Below are 18,392 nucleotides of genomic sequence, written 5' to 3'. Positions count from 1 at the left end.
GACTCAGGTTTATCATTTGAGTAACTGGTGAATAAGGCCATTAACAGAACTAGGGCATGGTGGAGGAAGCACTAATCTGAGGGGATAGATTTGCTTTAGACAACTTCATTTGCTGTCTACAGCTGTAGTCCCCAACCCCTGGAGCCTTAGACTAGTACCAGTCTGTGGCCTGTTAGTAACTAAGCTGCACAGCAGGAGGTGAGCAGTGAGCAAGCAAAGCTTCATCTGTATTTAGAGCTGCCTCCCATCGCTCGCACCACTGCCTGAGCCCTGGTCCCCCCTACCCCGGGAAAAACTGTCTTCCATGAAACCAGTCCCTGGTGCCAAAAAGATTGGGAACCGCTGGTCTACAGCACACTTAGGTGTATATCCAAGGCTAGAGAGGAAGGTTTAGTTCTCATTGGTACATGGGTCATAGCTGAAGCCATGGGAAAGAAGATCAAGAGAGACTAAAACCAAGAGAGTAAGATCATGGATGCCAAGGCAGCTGAGAAAAAGTGTTTCAAGAAAAGGAGACCAGTGACTGCCAAGGCCATAATGAAAAGTCAGATGGCATAAAAACTGAAAATGTGCATTATACTGGACTCAGCACACAGAGGTTACACGTGATCTTGCGAAGTGGTGAATACAAAGAGTTGGTCTGCAATGGACTGTGGAATGAATGACTGGGGAGAAAGGAGGGGTGGAAGGCTGAAAAAGTAGCAGCTACAATTTCAGAATTCCTACCCTCTTCATCCCAGCCCATGCTAGCACATCTTCCTTGACTTGGACATGCATGTTGACAATCCAGCTACCTAACTTCGACATCTTTGTCCTGCCCAGTGCCAGTTACCTTCATCTCAACATAGCTGCAACTGCCCACCTGTCCAGAGACATGGCCAAGTCCCATATTTCACCAGCACGTGGCCCATCTCCTGTCGTCTCTTCCTGTCAGTTTCTTTACCTGCCATCTCTTCCATTCCTACCAAATCACCAACTAATTAAAACTTCCCACTATTCCTAGTCACCAGGTTAAAGCCTTCGAAAATCAGCTTGAGCCATCCTTCTTCTTCATCCCTTAACTCTGGAATCAGAGTTTTAAGTAACAACTCTCTGGCCCAAGTCTTCCTCTGCACTCCTAGTTCTACATCCAAGAACAGGCCTGTCACATCCACACAGGCATGGTGTTGTATCTGGTTTTCCACACCAATCTAACCTTCTCTTCTGAAATATCCCCTGCAACTTCTACTCATCCTAGGAACCTCACTCACTCCCTCTCTAAAACCTCCTTGGAACATCCAAGACCTCCACAGCATTTCTATGCCACAATTAACTGTCTACTATGCCACGCATTGTTCTAGACTCTTGGGATACACCAAAGAACAAAAGAGAGATCCCTAGCTTTATGGAGCTAATACTTTACCACAAGGAGACAACAAAAAGTAGGCCTCATAAATAACATTAAGCATATAAAATGTTAGAAAACTGAACAAAAAGAAGCAAACCAGGATGTGGGGGCCTTGGAGTTCTGAAGTGGGATTACCATTTTAAATAGGGTGGTAAAGGTAGGCCTCCTGGCAGGGTCACTCTTGAGAAGGCTTGAAGGTTTAGTCATAGTCATGCAGATTCCTAGGGGACAGGCCTAGCAGAGGCAATGGCCAGGCCACAGCCCAGGAGCAGGAACACACCCGGAAGGTTTGAAGAACAGTCGGGAGGCCAGGGGAGCCGGAGCAGAGTGAACAAAGGGTGGAGGAGGTGAGCTCAGAGAGTAAGTTTGACACGTCTGAAAATGAGCTTGGACATTAAGCAGTGAGTTGGATATTTGAGAACTGGAGCTGAGGAGAGAGGTCTGGCCCAGGTGTTCTGGCTTATAGGTGCCCTGGAAGAATTCACTAAGTCTGAGACCTACAGCACTCCAGCTGTATGAGACGAAGAAAAAACACAGAGGATAATCAAGAGTACATCTTAGTGTCCTAGAGGCCAAGTGAAGGCAGACTCAACTGCAGATGGAGTGTTGAACTTATCTGAAGCTACTGATAGATCAAATGAGATGAAGACTGAGAGCTAACCACTGCATTTAGCAACGGTGCTGGGAAGGACTTTGACAAGAGAACTTAGGAGAGAATGGAAAGGGAGGAATTAAGAAACCACGTATAGACCACCGTTTCCTGGAGTTTTGTTGCAAAGGGGACAAACAAATGGGGCAACATCTGGCCAGGAAAATACGAGTAAAGGTTTTAAGATGAGAAAAAATAGCATGTTTGTGCAGTGCATGTATCTATGCATATATGCACATAAGGCCCTAGAAAGCCCTAAGCACTCAACAAATGATTCTTCCCTCCTTCACTTTCACTTGACACCCATTATGTTCTATTATCTTTACTGATCTATATCTGATCTTTGTAACTCTCTGTAAACAACTTTTACTTGGAAGGCCCTTTCTTTCCTTGTCCAACTGTCAAACCTCTCCTTATCCTTCAAGACTCGAATATCGTCTCCTGGGAAGCCTTCCCTGACCCTTCTCCTCAGCCAATCTCCCTCAAGTTGGTTATCAACGTATTCTTTGTACCAACATATTCTTCTACTATCACCTTTGTCACAGAGTCTTGTATTTATCAGAATATATGTCTTATCTTCCCCACTAAACAGACTCCTAGGGGACAGGGGCAATATTACCCTGAAAGTGTAACAGTTATGAGCACTGAGGCTTGCAGTGTGACCTTGGGAAGTTGCCTAACCTCCCAGTAAAATGAGAAATAAAAATACCCTCTACCTCCTGGCATTGCTTGGAAAATGCCTGGCATATACTAAGCCCTATGTACATATTAACTATTATATTGCTATACTGTAATACAGCTTCTAGGATTTTAACACATTAACTGCCATGTGAATTTTATTTAACTCACTCTAGTTTTGAGCCCGGGGCCTTGTGAAGCAAAATCTGGGCAAAACTCTGCAGTTGGTTCGTGAAAATCTTACTTGTTGATGTTCTAATTGTCACAATACCGACAATTTAATTCTAAAAACGTGGATTAAATGTACAGAAGTCAAAAACAAATTTTTCATTAAATTAGAAAAGAGTGTTTTGCTTTCAAAGTTTTTATTCTATTTTTGTAATAAAACACTGTGGCCCCAAGAAAAAAATTTTTTTTCTAGTGTGGCAGTCAATGTGTTAAGCTTGATAGCAGGAAATCAATAAATTATTTCACAAATGAACAACCTGAGACACTAAAGAGCTCTGGCTTACTGAAGAGAATTATTTCCCCATACCACATTAATTTTGTCTACCACATTTTTTGTTTACTTCATCGGGTGATTTCATCATTTGAACCACGTCATGTACTAATTTTTTCAAAAGCTGTTAAAATCTTTTTTTTTTTTTTTTTTTTTTGAGAGACAGGCTCTTGCTCTCACGCAGGCTGGAGTGCAGTGGCATGATCACAGCTCACTGCAGCCGCAAACTCCTAGGCACAAGTGATCCTGCTGCCTCAGCCTCCCAAGTTGCTGGGATTACAGGTGTGAGCCACCACACTCAGCAAAGTCATTTCTTGATATTTAACTCTCCTCAGACTAATGATGTGACTGACATACAGAACCTCTGGTCCTGCTGAATCTTTCCCTGCCATCTCCCTACACCACCGCGGCTTCTTCATACCAGTATGTCACAGCACGGTGTCCAATGCAACGCTGTAAATGAATAGACATGCCATGTGAGTGGCCAAATTTAAGGTTTGATTTTGACTCCATTTCAGAGGCCACTCATAGTAGGGGACATTAAAAATTAAGAAATCTTTGTAACCAACTCAATTTCTAGGCAACCAAAAAAGAAACACTAATTTAAGCAAGAACTCAATTTTGTACAAAATTGCTATATTAACAACTCATTCAATATTAAGTAACAATTCTTCAGAGAAGTAGTGGGAGCTTCTAACATGTTATACCACTTAAAAAGGCATGGGGGCCGGGCGCGGTGGCTCACGCCTGTAATCCTAGCACTCTGGGAGGCCGAGGCGGGTGGATTGCTCAAGGTCAGGAGTTCGAGACCAGCCTGAGCGAGACCCCGTCTCTACTAAAAATAGAAAGACATTATATGGACAACTAAAAATCTATATAGAAAAAATTAGCCGGGCATAGTGGCGCATGCCTGTAGTCCCAGCTACTCGGGAGGCTGAGGCAGTAGGATCGCTTAAGCCGAGGAGTCTGAGGTTGCTGTGAGCTAAGCTGACGCCGCGGCACTCACTCTAGCCTGGGCAACAAAGTGAGACTCTGTCTCAACAAAAAAAAAAAAAAAGGCATGGGAATTCAACCAAAAATGATGATTTAATCAAATGTAGAGTGCGGCTAGCTGTCCTAGTAATTCTATATTACAACTACAAATCTTTTTAACTGGTTCTAAATGTGCAGGTCAAGATCCCTCCTCCTAGAGGGAGATTTTAAAGAAAATTCTCCATACTCTCTATTCCCCACCAGTATCTAGCTCAGATCCAAACAAAACAAAGTTTTGGATGACATTTCTGATCACCTTACCCATGAGGCTGCACAATGCAAAGAGCACAGGCTTTGGAGTAGAGCACTTTGGGTCAAATGCCAGCTCTACCACTTGTCAAACAGGTAACCTAGAGCAAGTCTGTTAATCCCCACCTCTGGTAGTAACAGCAGTAATGTAACCTAGCAGGGCTAGTATGGTTTAATGACACTGAATGACTAAAGGAAAAAGCAGTAAGTGAAAAGTAGCTGGCATATCAAATATGCTTAATAAATAGAAGCTTTTTTAAATCAAGTCACACCATTTTCCAAAGTTTTTTTTTTTTTTTTTGAGACAGAGTCTCACCCTGTCACCCCAGCTAGAGTGCAGTGGCGTCATCATAGCTCACTGCAATCTCAAACTCCTGGGCTCAAGTGATCCTTTTGCCTCAGCCTCCCAAGTAGCTGCAACTAAAGGCAGATGTCACCATATCCAGCTAATTTTTTCTTTTTTTTGCAGAGATGGAATCTCACTCTTGCTCAGGCTGATCTCAAACTCCTAACCTCAAGGGATCCTCCCACCTCAGCCTCCCAGAATGCTAGGATTACAGGTGTGAGCCACCCTGCCCGCCCCATTTGCAAGTCTTATGAGAGTTGAAGTTTTAAAAAAAGATACTAAAAAGGCTCAAGTTTATGCCAACTAATACTGTATGAAGTAAAAATGTTAAATCAGTAAGAAAAGGGCAGGAAATAAGTTCTTGGAATAAATAAAGAGCTGGAATTCCAGGGAAAAGACTCTCTTCCTACAAGAGACAAACCAGGCAATAGCTTCCTTGCCTTTGGGGGACAAGCCCTCCCCTAACCAAGCCCCTGACCCTAAGATGCCTATAGATGAACCACTGGTGTCAGTGACACAAAAAGGACACAATTAGACACTTCATACCCACTATGGCCACCCACTACGTGCCTAAATAATCCAGGTCTAGGTTACAAAAACTCACAACTTACCTCAGAAAAAAATATACATGGAGATCATGAAGTCAACTACTGTACAATTAATTACTCAAAGGCTATCACTCTCATAACGCTCTATGACTGCCAATTCAAATGAAACCTGAATACAAGAGTGTTTGGCTAGCTTATTCGATAACAAAAATTCTGTCCAAGGGTCCCAAAGCAACACTGTAAGTTTCCTGTGGGAAGAAACTTATTTGTCTTGTCTGTCTGGACATTCCCTAGGGCCTGGCATATAGTAGCTACTTAAAATTCACTGAAAGATTTGTACATCCATATTCATAGCAGCATTATTCACAATAGCCAAAAGGTGGAAGCAAACCAGGTAGCCACTGATGGATGAATGGATAAACAAAACCGTTGGTGCACACACACAATGGAATTCAGCCTTAAAAAGGAAGGAAATTCTAACACATGCTCTGACATGGCTGAAACTTGAAGACATTATGTTAAGTGAAATCAACCAGTCACAAAACGTCAAATACTGTATGATTCCATTTATACGAGGTCCCTAACATAGTCAAATTCATAGAGACAGGAAGTAAAATGGTGGTTGTCAAGAGTGGGGGGTGGGGTGGGAGAGGGAAGGACTGGGGAAAAAGGAAAATAGGATTTAGTGTCAAATGAGAAGAGTTTCAGTTTTGGGAGATGAAAAAACTTACAGAGATGTATGGCGGTGGTGGCTGTACAACAGCGTGAATGTACTTAATGCCACTGAATTGTACACTTAAAAATGGTTAAAATGGTAAATTTTACTACAATCAAAAAAAAATTTAAAAATCATTGAAAGAATAAATGAAGTTAGGAATAAGTACTACTTTCATCAACCAGTAAACATTATACCTCGTATCTTTGGATTATTCCTAAGAGAAGTCCTGTCTCCACATTTCATAGATGAGGAAATTAGAACTCAAAGAGCTTAAATGATCTGCCACTATAGACACTGTGTGTGTGTACATATATTAAAATACACTAAATAGAGAGCATACGTAGCATATACCATACAGTGCTGCTCAGCATTAGTGGTGCATTTTATCCAGCTAGTTGTAAGCCCCATAAGGACAAGGGCTATGCCTTAGATCCTCTTTCTATAACCAGGAACTAACACGCCACCACAGGCCTCTTGAATGTTTTGAAAATCACACATGCCTTCACATCTATATCACAGAAGATGTAGCTGCAGCCCTTTCTCTACACACTACTAACTTGGCAGGGATAAAATGGGCGACACTGAGGACAGTTCTATCCCTAGAGGTGCCCAAACACAGCCCTGGGCAATCAACCACTCACCCTGGGCTTACAACGTGTCAAGAGCTGGGGCAGGTAAAGGTTCAGACAATTTCATCTTTGAGGGAGCTGAGTCCACTGTAATAGACAGATAAGTCTCAGAAATAATTTCAATAATGAAAAGACAAATGCTTGACAAACTGATGTGAGTACACAAATCTAAGGGAGTACTGAGAATATCTATAGGTCTAGAAAATGTGGGCAGTATCTTCCGAGGTGGCTTCTGAGCTGGACCTGAAAGGATGGTTTTCCAGGCACTACCAGGGAAAAGGCCAGAGAGCATGTAGCAGAAAGAACAGCAGCCTCAGTGTCAAAAGAATAGACCATTTCCGACTTTGCCATTATCTATGTAAGCGACCTCTGAAAATCCCTGCTTCCCTATACATAAACTTACAGCTAGATGACATGTTCTCCCAGAATCCATCCAGCTCTTTTAAGTGTATTATATTTAATAGGAGCTCCAAAGTCAGACTGCCTAGATCCAAATCTTACCACTGTCACTTAAATGTCGCTTGACCTTGAGCTGGGTAAATTGCTCTGTGCCTCAGTCTCCCCACTTCAGAACACAGGGCTGTTCTAAGGGCTGGTGTGATGATTAAATAATACACGCCAATCACTTAGCGTAGGACCTGGCGCATGGGAAGCCCTCAATAAATAAGTGATAGTTATCGTCATGATGAGCTGCAGTAAGAGAGGCAAAGGCTGTGCCTGCTGCGCTTCCAAGGCCCTCCTGGTCCTGAGACACCCCTGGGGGGATGGGAGAGCAGAGCCGGGCTACACACCCTGCACGCATGTGTCACCGGCCAGGCACGGCACGAGCCTCTCCCCGCCCCGGGGAGAGCAGCGATGGCTCAGCAGCCCCGGGGCCGGTTCCCACCCCTCCGGCCGGACGCCCGAGGAAGGAAGGGGACTCCGACCCCACTTACCATGCTGGCCGGGGAGGGGGCGGCTCAGGTGAGCTAGCTCGTGGGCTTCGGACACGTCGTGCTCGCACAGTTCAGGTCATGGTCCCGGCAGACTTGGAAAGTCCCCCGCCCATGCAAAGACAACCCCTTCCCCACCGGGCCCCGCGGGGACCCGCTTTTAAAAAGAGCACGGCTGCCCAGTCCGTCTCATCGGGGGCTCCCGGGACAATTCATCCAGACCCACCCGTCCCTCCCCAAGGAAATTGAAAAAGCAGGAAATGGGGCTCGGAAGCCAACGAGGAGGGCAGCGGTTCGGGCCCCCCCCCCCGCCCGGGCCCGACCCCCGCGGGGGAGGCTACGGGCCCAGGCAGGGGATCCCCGGCCTCCGCGGACAGAGGTGGCGGCGGGCCCGGCCCCGAGGGTGATGGGGCGGAGGCTGAAGGGGCCTTGGCGGGGCGACGCGGCCCGGGCGGCGGGCTCAGAGGAGAGGCCCGGGGGCCCGCGCTGTCCTCGCCTCCTCAGCCCACTCGGCTGCCGCCTTCGCCCCCCAGAGCATCCCTACGCGCGCCCGCCCCAGAGCCGCCCGCTCATGCTGCGCGGCCGCCCCCAACCAACAGCCCTAACGCGCCGGAAGTGGCGAGCGCCGGGCGGCCCCACGGCGCGGCCGCCGGGTTGCGGCGCTGGAACCGGACCAATCCGGAATCGGGCGAGAGGGAGGGGGGCAGAGCGGGCGGAGCGTGGAGGGCGGGGCCGCACCTGACGACTCCAGCGAGCCCCGCCTCCCTCTGGCCCCGCCCCCTGCGCCCACCGCTCGCCCGTCCACGCGGGCGGGCAGCCATCTTGGTAAAGGGAGCCGGGGCTGCCATTTTAGTAAAGGCGCGGTTTCTCTTTCGCTTCTTTAGCTAATTCATTCCGTAAATCTTTGTTGAGCGCCTTTTACGTGCCAATCACCGGCCTAGAATTTTAGCGGCACACAACCTCGTGGAGCTTACATTCATTCAGTCCACACACACTTTGGCCCTGCCATGGCACAGACACTGCTGTGGGTGCTAGGACTGGGGGGTAAACAAAATTTCTCTAGTCCCTGACCTCGATAAAGCACATGAACAACAAGTAAAGAGCATATGAATAAATTAATTGTAGAAACTACCAGCAGTCCTGTGTTATTGAAACCATGCCCCAAAGAGTTAAACCGGAAATGTAGCAAATTTCTCAAAAACCCAGTGCTGGAATATTAACTCCCATCCACATCAGACAACAAGCCCCTTGTACTCAGTAACTATGAACCAGGCCTGGCTCAGTGGCTCAGTCTGCAATCCCAGCACTTTGGGAGGCTGAGGCAGGAGGATCTCATGAGCCCAGAAGTTCGAACCACTCATTACCACAGCAAGCAATAGCTTTCACTTATTCTTTTATCAAATCTTCATTATTGCCCACTAAGTGACAGCCACTGTTCCAAGGATTCAGTGCTGAGCAAAACAGACATACTGGTACCCGTATGGAATTTAGAGACAAATAATTTTTAAAGTAGTATACAATAATGAACCAGTTATAATTGTGATAGGAGCAATGAAGGAAAAATTCAAACCACCAGGAGATAACTCTAACATAGTTATATGTTAACATAGCCAAGGAATCTAAGTGAATCTGGGAGTTTAGGATAGGGAGGAAGTCATGAAGTGACATTTAAGTTGGGACCTGAAATAAGTTGGAGTTTGCTAGGCAAAGAGAAAGGCATAGAACATTCTAGGCAGTAGAAACAGCATGTGAAGAGAAGCCATCTCAATAGGTATGCCTTTGGCTGACATAACTCCCAGAACTGGACTTCCAGGAATAGGTCAGCTTCAGATTGGGTGTGACGGGAGGCCTGGATCCATTCCTCCGGGATTTCCTTGCTCTGCTCCCCACGTATCAGGATGTTGTCAAGATACCTACCAGGAACCCGCCAGGGCCACAAACTTCCCTCTTCATATCCAGCAAGACAGAGCACCTTTTTGCACATCATTTTTTTATGGCAATAAGCTTTATCCTGTTGGTCCTAATTGGCCTGGGTCTGCCCATTCCTGATCTAGCCACAGTGAAAGAGAAAGGAATTGCTATGATTGGCTTAAAGAATCCTCCCCTGGAGTTGCTTTCAGTTCCTCAGAATAAACCAAATGTGTGGAATGACCACATCATACCTCCATTGCCAGGCAAGGGTGAAGATTGAATTTAATGTACATAAAACACCTGGCACATAAGGCATGAGATAAGTCACAGCTATTATTAATTTTACTCCAGGGATTTTGGCCAAGTCAACTAAATAACATCTTGCTATTAATATTAATCTCAAGTCTGTCTTATTCCAAAAAAAGATTTAAGGCTGCTATTACTTTTTGTTGGCCCCCATCCATCTCGTCCTGCCCATTCCTATTGCTACTGCCCTGGTCTCATTCATTCAGTTATTTGCTCAACAAACATTCAGTAAGTTAGTATCAACTTTGGGCCAGGCCTTTTGCTAAAAACTAAGAATTCCAAGATGAATGAGGTTCACGCAAATTGTTCACTGCCTAGATCAGCAACAGCCGCTCAAACAATTCCAGCACAGGGTGAGAGGTGATATAACAGAGATGTGCATGAACTTTCTAAGCATGCAAGGAAGTGGAGAGGAAGCAACTAGCTGACGGGGAGGGTAGTTGGAAGGCTGAACAAAATGGTAACTTTTGGGTTGGGTCTTGATGGATAAATAGAAGTTCACCCAGCTGCTGCAGAATCTTCACTCCTTTTCCCACTCCAACTTGTCTTCCACTGTGTCAGCACTCTTTCCATTGCAAGTGACAAGATTGGGACCCTACAGTTGGGACTCTGTCATAAGGAAAAAGGAGAATATATTGTCTCATGTAAAAGAACTATTCCAAAGGGGTTAGGTGGATTTCAGATATGATGGATTCAGGGTATGAAATATCACAGAAGTCAGTTTCTCTCCATTTGTTGATTCTGCTTTTTTTGTTTTGTTTTGTTTTGTTTTGAGACAGAGTCTCGCTTTGTTGCCCGGGCTAGAGTGAGTGCTGTGGCGTCAGCCTAGCTCACAGCAACCTCAAACTCCTGGGCTTAAGCGATCCTACCGCCTCAGCCTCCCAAGTAGCTGGGACTACAGGCATGCACCACCATGCCCGGCTAATTTTTTCTATATATATTTTAGTTGGTCAGATAATTTCTTTCTATTTTTTTAGTAGAGACGGGGTCTCACTCTTGCTCAGGCTGGTCTCGAACTCCTGACCTTGAGCGATCCACCCGCCTCAGCCTCCCAGAGTGCTAGGATTACAGGGGTGAGCCACCGGCCGATTCTGCTTTTTTGATTCGGGGTTTTAGCCACATGGTGGTCCCATATCCAGGCTTTATGTTCTCCCAGGTTGAAGCCTGGCAGAGAGGAGAGCATGCCTCTTCTACCAATATCCCAGGAAAATAGTCCCATTGGCTTTGATTGGGCCACATGCCCACTCCTGAGCCAATCACTGTGGCTGGCAGAATGCGGTGATGCTCCGATTGGCTAGACCTGGGTTATAGGCTACTCCAAGCTCCAGAATAGCTCTTTCAATGGCCAAGATCTTTCCGGGCCCCACCACAGCTCTGTGAGGACATCAGAGCTTGGAGACTTCTCTCATTTTGCAGATACAGAAACATGTCGGTTTCTCAACAGGCATAGGAGTAACAGCGTCAACTCAGTATGGATTTAATGAAAGAAGGAAGAGAGGATGACAGTCTAGCACCCTCTGTAGGTGATGAGAATACACTCTGCATTCAAAGCCTTTGAAAGCCTTGAAACTTTGTAGCCAGACTGTCCGGGTTGAGTCTTTAGTCAGACTTATAAGCAGCTGTGTGGCCTTTGAGCAAGTCACTTAAACTCTTTGTAACCACAGTTTCCTCATTCATAAAATGGGAAGAATTCTAGTACCTGCTTGGCTGGGTAGGTACTTGTATCAGCCTGGTTCTATCAGGAAACTCAAATTAGGATTTAAAGAATTAACAAGGGGACTATTTAAAAAGAGCAAAGCATAAGGAAACCCTACGAAGGATACCCCAGGTCTAGCAGCAGGACTATTAGTGTTGCTAAGCCTCAGGGGACAAGAGGAGGAATTGTTTGCCAGAATCTGGGAAGGAAGAATTTTGTGAGAGCAGCTGAGGGGAGCAGCTGAGGGAAGCAGCCAGCCAAGGTCATCCTGCAGGGAGAAAGACAGTGAATAAATAAATATTCTGACCTCACTCTCCTCCCACTCTGTAATCTCCTGCTGGGGGTCCCACTGGGTAAATTCAACTGCAAGCCAGAGAGCAAGGGAGCCTGGTGATGTAGTTCATAGAGGTCAACCTCCTGAGATAGGGCAAGGTAGAGCAGCGAGAGCTGGAAGAAATTGTGAAGCAATAAAGCAGGGTATATAGATTATGAATAGAAAAAAAACTGTGAAATTACAATACCTCAATTCTGAACAGTGTGTGTAATAGTTATTTTTATCTAGATTATTTCCCAGACAAGATCTAAATTTAGGAAATTCAGTGTGTTATTGAACAATAATTCCTTTATTAATGGCAAATGAAAATAGTGAGGATAATACAAGATCACAAATAGATCCAAAAACATGATGTGACAAAAGAAGAGTCCTGGTCCTTGGATAAATGAATACAATTTGAGTGCAAAATACCTCTATTTTATATGCAGATTAGAACTAATAAAAAGTAAATGCAGAAAACTGAAAGGACAACTTATTATGAAGCAGATGACAAATGAGGAAATAAATCTGGGGCTGTAATGAGAGAAGATATAAAAAAAGATTCATGAAATCATGTAGCTACAATATAATCAAAGGCTTAAATACAGGTGCCATCCAGGTGTCAGCTGTTTCTTTGTCCTCTGGCTCCTGGTGCCTTTTTTTTGCCCACTGTCAACCTGGATGTAAAACTCAGTACATCTTTAAGTTTCCTGAAACAATTCACTCCTATCAAAGCAATATTTCCAATGTGGATGCCATTGGCCTTGTGCAAGAGACATCTCACCATTTCTGAATGATTCTGGTCCCCCAATGAGTAACATCATGTCCCTCAACCCCAGCAGTCACTTCGAGAAGTAAAACCATCCCCCATTTTCAATGCTCCTAGGAGCAGTACTACCCTCAACTGAGAAACCCAACACCAATGCCATAGGGCACTACCTTTACTGAAGATTTCATAAGGATACGGAAGAGAGGTCTTACATCACACTCTCCATAGCAAAAAACTTAAAACTTTCCTGCTTTTTTTTTTTCACACTTTCTTCTTTTTTTCCCACAATCCTTCTTCTGATAATTCCAGTTTTCCTGTGAAGGACCATCGCGCCTTGACGCTCGGTTCTTGGAGTGTGGGTGGGGCTGACCCTACCCCTTGGTGTCAGGAGTGAGCTTGTGACCTAAGCTAATATGGTTTCCATTCATTTACTAACAAAACCAACGCTGTAAAAATAGCCTTATGTATACATGTACTTATTATAAGTGTGCAGGTATGTCTATAGGATAAAGTCCCAAAAGGGGATTGGTGGGTCGAAGGATAAATGCCTTTGTGTTTTTGGTAGATTGTGCCAAATCACCTTCCACAGGAGTCGTGCGCTCCTACCAGCAACACAGTATCTATTTCCACGTAGACTGGCCAAGAGCATATATTGTCAAACTTCTGGATTTTTGCCAATCTGAGAGGTAACAAATAGTATCTCATTGTCATCACAATTTTTTTTTTTTTTTGTGAACTGCCTGTTTATGTACTTTACTCCTCTTTTCTATTGAGTTATTGGGCTCGTTTATCTCAATTTCTAAGAATTCTTATATAATAGGGAGATCATTTGTGATATGACTTGCAAATATTTTTCTCAGATTGTTGTTTTTCTTTTGATTTTGGTTCTGCTTTTTTTTCATGACTAGGTTTTTATCCCAAGTTAGTGAAAAGACAAAAAAAAAAAAACCAGAAAAATAAACAAAAAAAACAAGTTTTTAATTTATTTATTTTTCTTTTTTATTTCAGCATATTATGGGGGTACAAATGTTTAGGTTACATGTATTGCCTTTGCCCCACCTGAGTCAGAGCTTCAAGCATGTCCGTCCCCCATTACACACTCATTAGGTGTGTATATACCCATCCCCTCTCCCCCCATCTGCTTGACGCCCAATAAATGTTATTCCTATATGTACACTTAGGTGTTGATCAGTTAAAACCAATTTAATGGTGAGTACATTTTGTGGTTATTTTTCCATTCTTGGGATACTTCACTTAGGAGAATGGGTTCCAGCTCTATCCAGGATAATATAAGAGGTGCCAAATCACCATTGTTTTTTGGGGCTGAGTAGTACTCCATGGTATACATATACCATATTTTACTAATCCACTTATGTATTGATGGGAACTTGGGTTGTTTTTAATTTATATTTTATAGTTGGATGAAGCAATTTTTTATGGCTTCTGAATCTTGAGTGATGATTAGAAAGGATACGCCCCTGCCAAAGTTGTAAAGGAATTTGTCTGTGCTTTCTTCAATTTCTTTTATAGTTTTTTTTTTTTAACAGGTAAATCTTTGATCTACTTGGAGTCTATTTTGGTGTATAGTGCAAGGTATCTATGAATCCAGGCTGTTGTTTGAGATAGAAGAAGACAAACCCAAACCAGAGACAGACTAAGGTGACTTAGTTCCCAGAAAGAGGCCAGGCCAGTTGCCAGGACCTGGTGCATGGAACAAAAGAAGTGTCCAGAACTGGCCAAGTTTAAACTCCAGGACACCAGGAGGCAACATCATGTCCCACCAAGGGTGATGGCAAGAAGCAGAATCAGGTGGCAAGTCCAAGGTCCCAGCCAGCAGGGGACAAGGAGACCAGCAGAAGGGACTCGGAAGCTTCTTCTGCACTCCAGAAAAAGCCTGCCTGATCTTTGGGAAATCCTGTGGCTCCAAGCCTCCTGGGTCTCAAGGTCACCATTACATGGAGACAGGTGGGAGAGAGTCCTTACCTTCCAAAAGTACTTATTCTTAAAGGGGAGTCACATGTATCAGCCACAAATCCTAATAAAAGGCCAAAAGCAGAATAAAGGTCAATGAACTATAAGCAATAAATTCTGACCAGGAGTCTGAATTTGAGCTGAGCCCTAAAGAATTGGTGAGCTTTTAACAGATGGAGAATTATTTTTAATTGCAATAGCATTAATTGTATAGATCATCTGAGGGAGAAGTGGCATGTTTATGCTGTTCACCTTTCTCTTTCGAGTATGAATCTGCCATTCCATGAGTTCTAGTCTTCTTTTGCAGCATTCGGCCGCATTTTAAAGTTCCCTTCGTATAGATTTTAAGCATTTCTTGTTAAGTCTATTCTTAGGCCCATTACCTTTTGTGTTGCTACTGTAAATGGGGTCACCGCTTCCATTATTCCTCTAAGTGGTTGGGGTTGGTATAAATAGGGAAGCTATTGATTTCCTTATTTTAATTTTTGACCCTGCTAACTAACTGAATATTTTTAATGCTCATTTTGCAACAGATTCACTTTCCAGATATAAAGCTGCATCATCGGCAAATCATGTTAATTTCATTTCCCTTTTCCCATTTTTCTAGAGAAAACTAAAACTCATATGCTTCAGCCTTGCACATTCAGTGAGGAGGAAGAGGAGAGAAATTTGCATTTCCTGGCCTTGACATCTGTTTTTTCCTTTGCCATGCCCCTCTCTCTTTACATAGCATATTCCTCTTACATTTCTTTCTTTTCTTTTTTTTTTTTTTTTTTTTGAGACAGAACCTTACTCTGTTGCCGGAGCTAGAGTGCCATGGTGTCAGGCTAGCTCACAGCAACCTCAAACTCCTGGGCTCAAGCAATCCTTCTGCCTCAGCCTCCCCAGTAGCTGGGACTACAGTCATGCACCACCATGCCCGGCTAATTTTTTCTATATATTTTTAGTTGTCCAGATCATTTCTTTCTATTTTTAGTAAAGACGGGGTCTCGCTCTTGCTCAGGCTGGTCTTGAACTCCTGACCTTGAGCGATCCTTCTGCCTCGGCCTCCCAGAGTGCTAGGATTACAGGCGTGAGCCACCACACCCGGCCCTCCTCTTACTTTTCAAGCCCCAGTTCAAGTATCACCTTCTCTGGGAAGCCCTCCTTGACCTCTCAGCCTTAGCAAGTCTGGTTGGCCTGTACTTCCCCATCATGGAGGTCACTCCCATCCATTGTACCACTTGTGTGGGAGCGTGTGATTAGTATGGGCCTCCCAAGGGCTGAGAGCTCTAAAAGGGAAGGGTCTGTGCTCACTGTGTGCAGCACTTGTTTTCAGTCTCCCTGTCATCCATCTTCCCCCAATTCCCTCTCGACGTTTCCCCCTCTCATCAAATACAGTTAGCAGAAATTGAAATCAAAGGTCTGCTATCCTCTAACCCAAGGCAGGGCATGTGATCAAAACTAGGCCAGATGAGCCCTTCTTTCCAGGAATTTTAATATCAAGACAAAGAGGCCGGGCGCGGTGGCTCACGCCTGTAATCCTAGCACTCTGGGAGGCCGAGGTGGGCGGATCGTTTGAGCTCAGGAGTTCGAGACCAGCCTGAGCAAGAGCGAGACCCCATCTCTACTAAAAAATAGAAAGAAATTATATGGACAGCTAAAAATATATATAGAAAAAATTAGCCGGGCATGGTGGTGCATGCCTGTAGTCCCAGCTACTCGGGAGGCTGAGACAGGAGGATCGCTTGAGCTCAGGAGTTTGAGGTTGCTGTGAGCTAGGCTGACGCCACGGCACTCACTCTAGCCTGGGCAACAGAGTGAGACTCTGTCTCAAAAAAAAAAAAAAAAAAGACAAAGAAATTGAAATTGTTGGATGATGGCAGCAGTGCCAGCTCTATGTGACCAGTCCTCCTTTCTAGCCTCTGGAGATGCCCATTTCCAAGCCTCCTGTTGACTCCATGAGTGGCCCATTTCCTTCCAAGAAATCCACTTTTGCTTAAGTTGGCCACAGTTGATATCAGAGTAGGCTATGCTGCTATAGCAAACAACCTAAAATCCCAGTAGCTTAACACAGAAAAAGTCAATTTCTCATTCATGTCACAGTCACAGTGGGTTGGCAGTGGGGCTCTGCTCCACGTAGTCATTCAGGGACCCAGGCCCTTTACATCTTGTGGCTCATCCGTCCTATAGGTCTTTGGACCTGTATCAGATCTTCTCCTGGGAGGTGTTTTAGGAGAAAGGCCTAGAAGTGACCTATATCACTTCTGCCCAAATTCCATTGGCCAAAACTTAGTGATATGGCACCACCCAACTGCAGAGGAGGCCAAGATATATAGTATAATCGCATACCAGAAGAATAAAGAAACTGGGTTTGCCACTATTGCTTGCAACCAACCAAAGTGTATCTTAACTGATACACTCACCATTGTATTTTCAGTCCTTAGCCCCATGCCTGATGTAGAGTGTGCACTCAATAAACAACTATTGAATAAACAAACAAATGAATGGCATGTAGTTATGGTTTGAATGTTTGTATATCCCCTAAATTCATATGTTGAAATCCTACCCCTCAATGTGATGGTATTAGGACGCAGGGTCTTTGGGAGGTGATTTGGTCATGGAGGTGGAGTCCTCATGAATGGGATGAGTAAGCTTGTAAAAAAGGCCCAGAGAGTTGCCTTGCCCCTTCCACTATGTGAGGACACAGCTAGAAGCTGCCATATATGAACCAAAAAGCAGGCCCTCCCCAGACCAAATCTTCCAGCACCTTGATCTTGGACTTCCCAGCCTCCAGAACTGAGAACAATACATTTTTGCTGTTTATAAGCTACCCAGTGTATCCTTTGATATAGTAGCCCAAATGGATTAAGACATGTTATGGTGTTAAGTCTTTGCAATTCTCATAAGGCTCAACATAGTTAAGTAACTTGCCAAAGATCGTCCAGCTAGTAAGTAGTAGAGCCAGGATTCAAAGCCAGGGTTCTTCCATCAACCCATGCTGCCACCCAAAATTTCCATCTGTGTGCTGAGCTCTGTGCTAAGAGCTGTGTGGAAAAATTAAATCAATAGGAGCCAGTCCCTGGCCTGGAGGAATTGACATCAAAAGAGAAAAGTTGAAGAGCAGCCCAAGTTTGCCAAGATTTAAAGACCAGCCCAGGACAATAACAGATGAGATGGCACACACTTCAGTGCCAAATGCACTGCACTGACAAACGTGGAGTGCAGAGAGAGGTACTTTGGGCCAAACCCAATGGTCTGGGAAACCCTCAGAGACAAGGCAGAGTACAAACACCAGGAAAAGCTATGTGTACATAAATTCTCCCAGGGACACTTTGGATTCAGCCTGTGGTCAATCAGTGCATAGCAATGGATCTGACTGCAGGCAATTTTGGCTTTAGGTTTCAGCCTAAATGTCTGCATATCACAATGTTTGTCATGGGCTGAAATTCTCAAGACTTTTAAGAGAGAAAAGCAATTGAAATTGGCTTTAACAAAACAGGGATATATTCTGATTCACATATACTAAAAGTCTAGGTGTAGGTGGCTTTCAGGTATAGCCTGATCCAGGGGTTCCTACCACGTCCTGGGTACTTGGTCTCTCTGTTAGCTTTTGCTTTACTTTTGGGCATGCTTACCCCTACAGATGGACCCTGGCTATTCTAAGGGGTCATCCTCTCAGGATTAAGTCTAAAGGAAAGAAAGCTTCTCTTCCTGAATTGTTCTGGAAAGAGTCCTACGACTTATTCTGATTGGTGTGGCTTGGGCCATCGCTTTCGA

At 44.5% G+C, this 18,392-nt stretch overlaps 1 protein-coding gene across 2 annotated transcripts in view; it reads right to left on the bottom strand.

The window, feature by feature from the left end:
- Positions 1-8,289, bottom strand: part of XPO6 (exportin 6) — a 95,125-nt gene extending 86,836 nt beyond the window's left edge. For both annotated transcript variants that reach the window (XM_069486774.1, XM_069486775.1), the window contains exon 1: positions 7,671-8,289. In XM_069486774.1, the coding sequence (XP_069342875.1) occupies positions 7,671-7,673 (3 nt within the window). In that variant the 5' untranslated portion in view covers positions 7,674-8,289. The remainder of the gene's footprint in view (positions 1-7,670) is intronic.
- Positions 8,290-18,392: the final 10,103 nt, after the last annotated feature.

Source organism: Eulemur rufifrons, chromosome 14 (genome assembly GCF_041146395.1).
Source record: "Eulemur rufifrons isolate Redbay chromosome 14, OSU_ERuf_1, whole genome shotgun sequence".
Classification (NCBI taxonomy): domain Eukaryota; kingdom Metazoa; phylum Chordata; class Mammalia; order Primates; family Lemuridae; genus Eulemur; species Eulemur rufifrons.
This window is presented reverse-complemented; position numbering and strand designations above follow the sequence as displayed.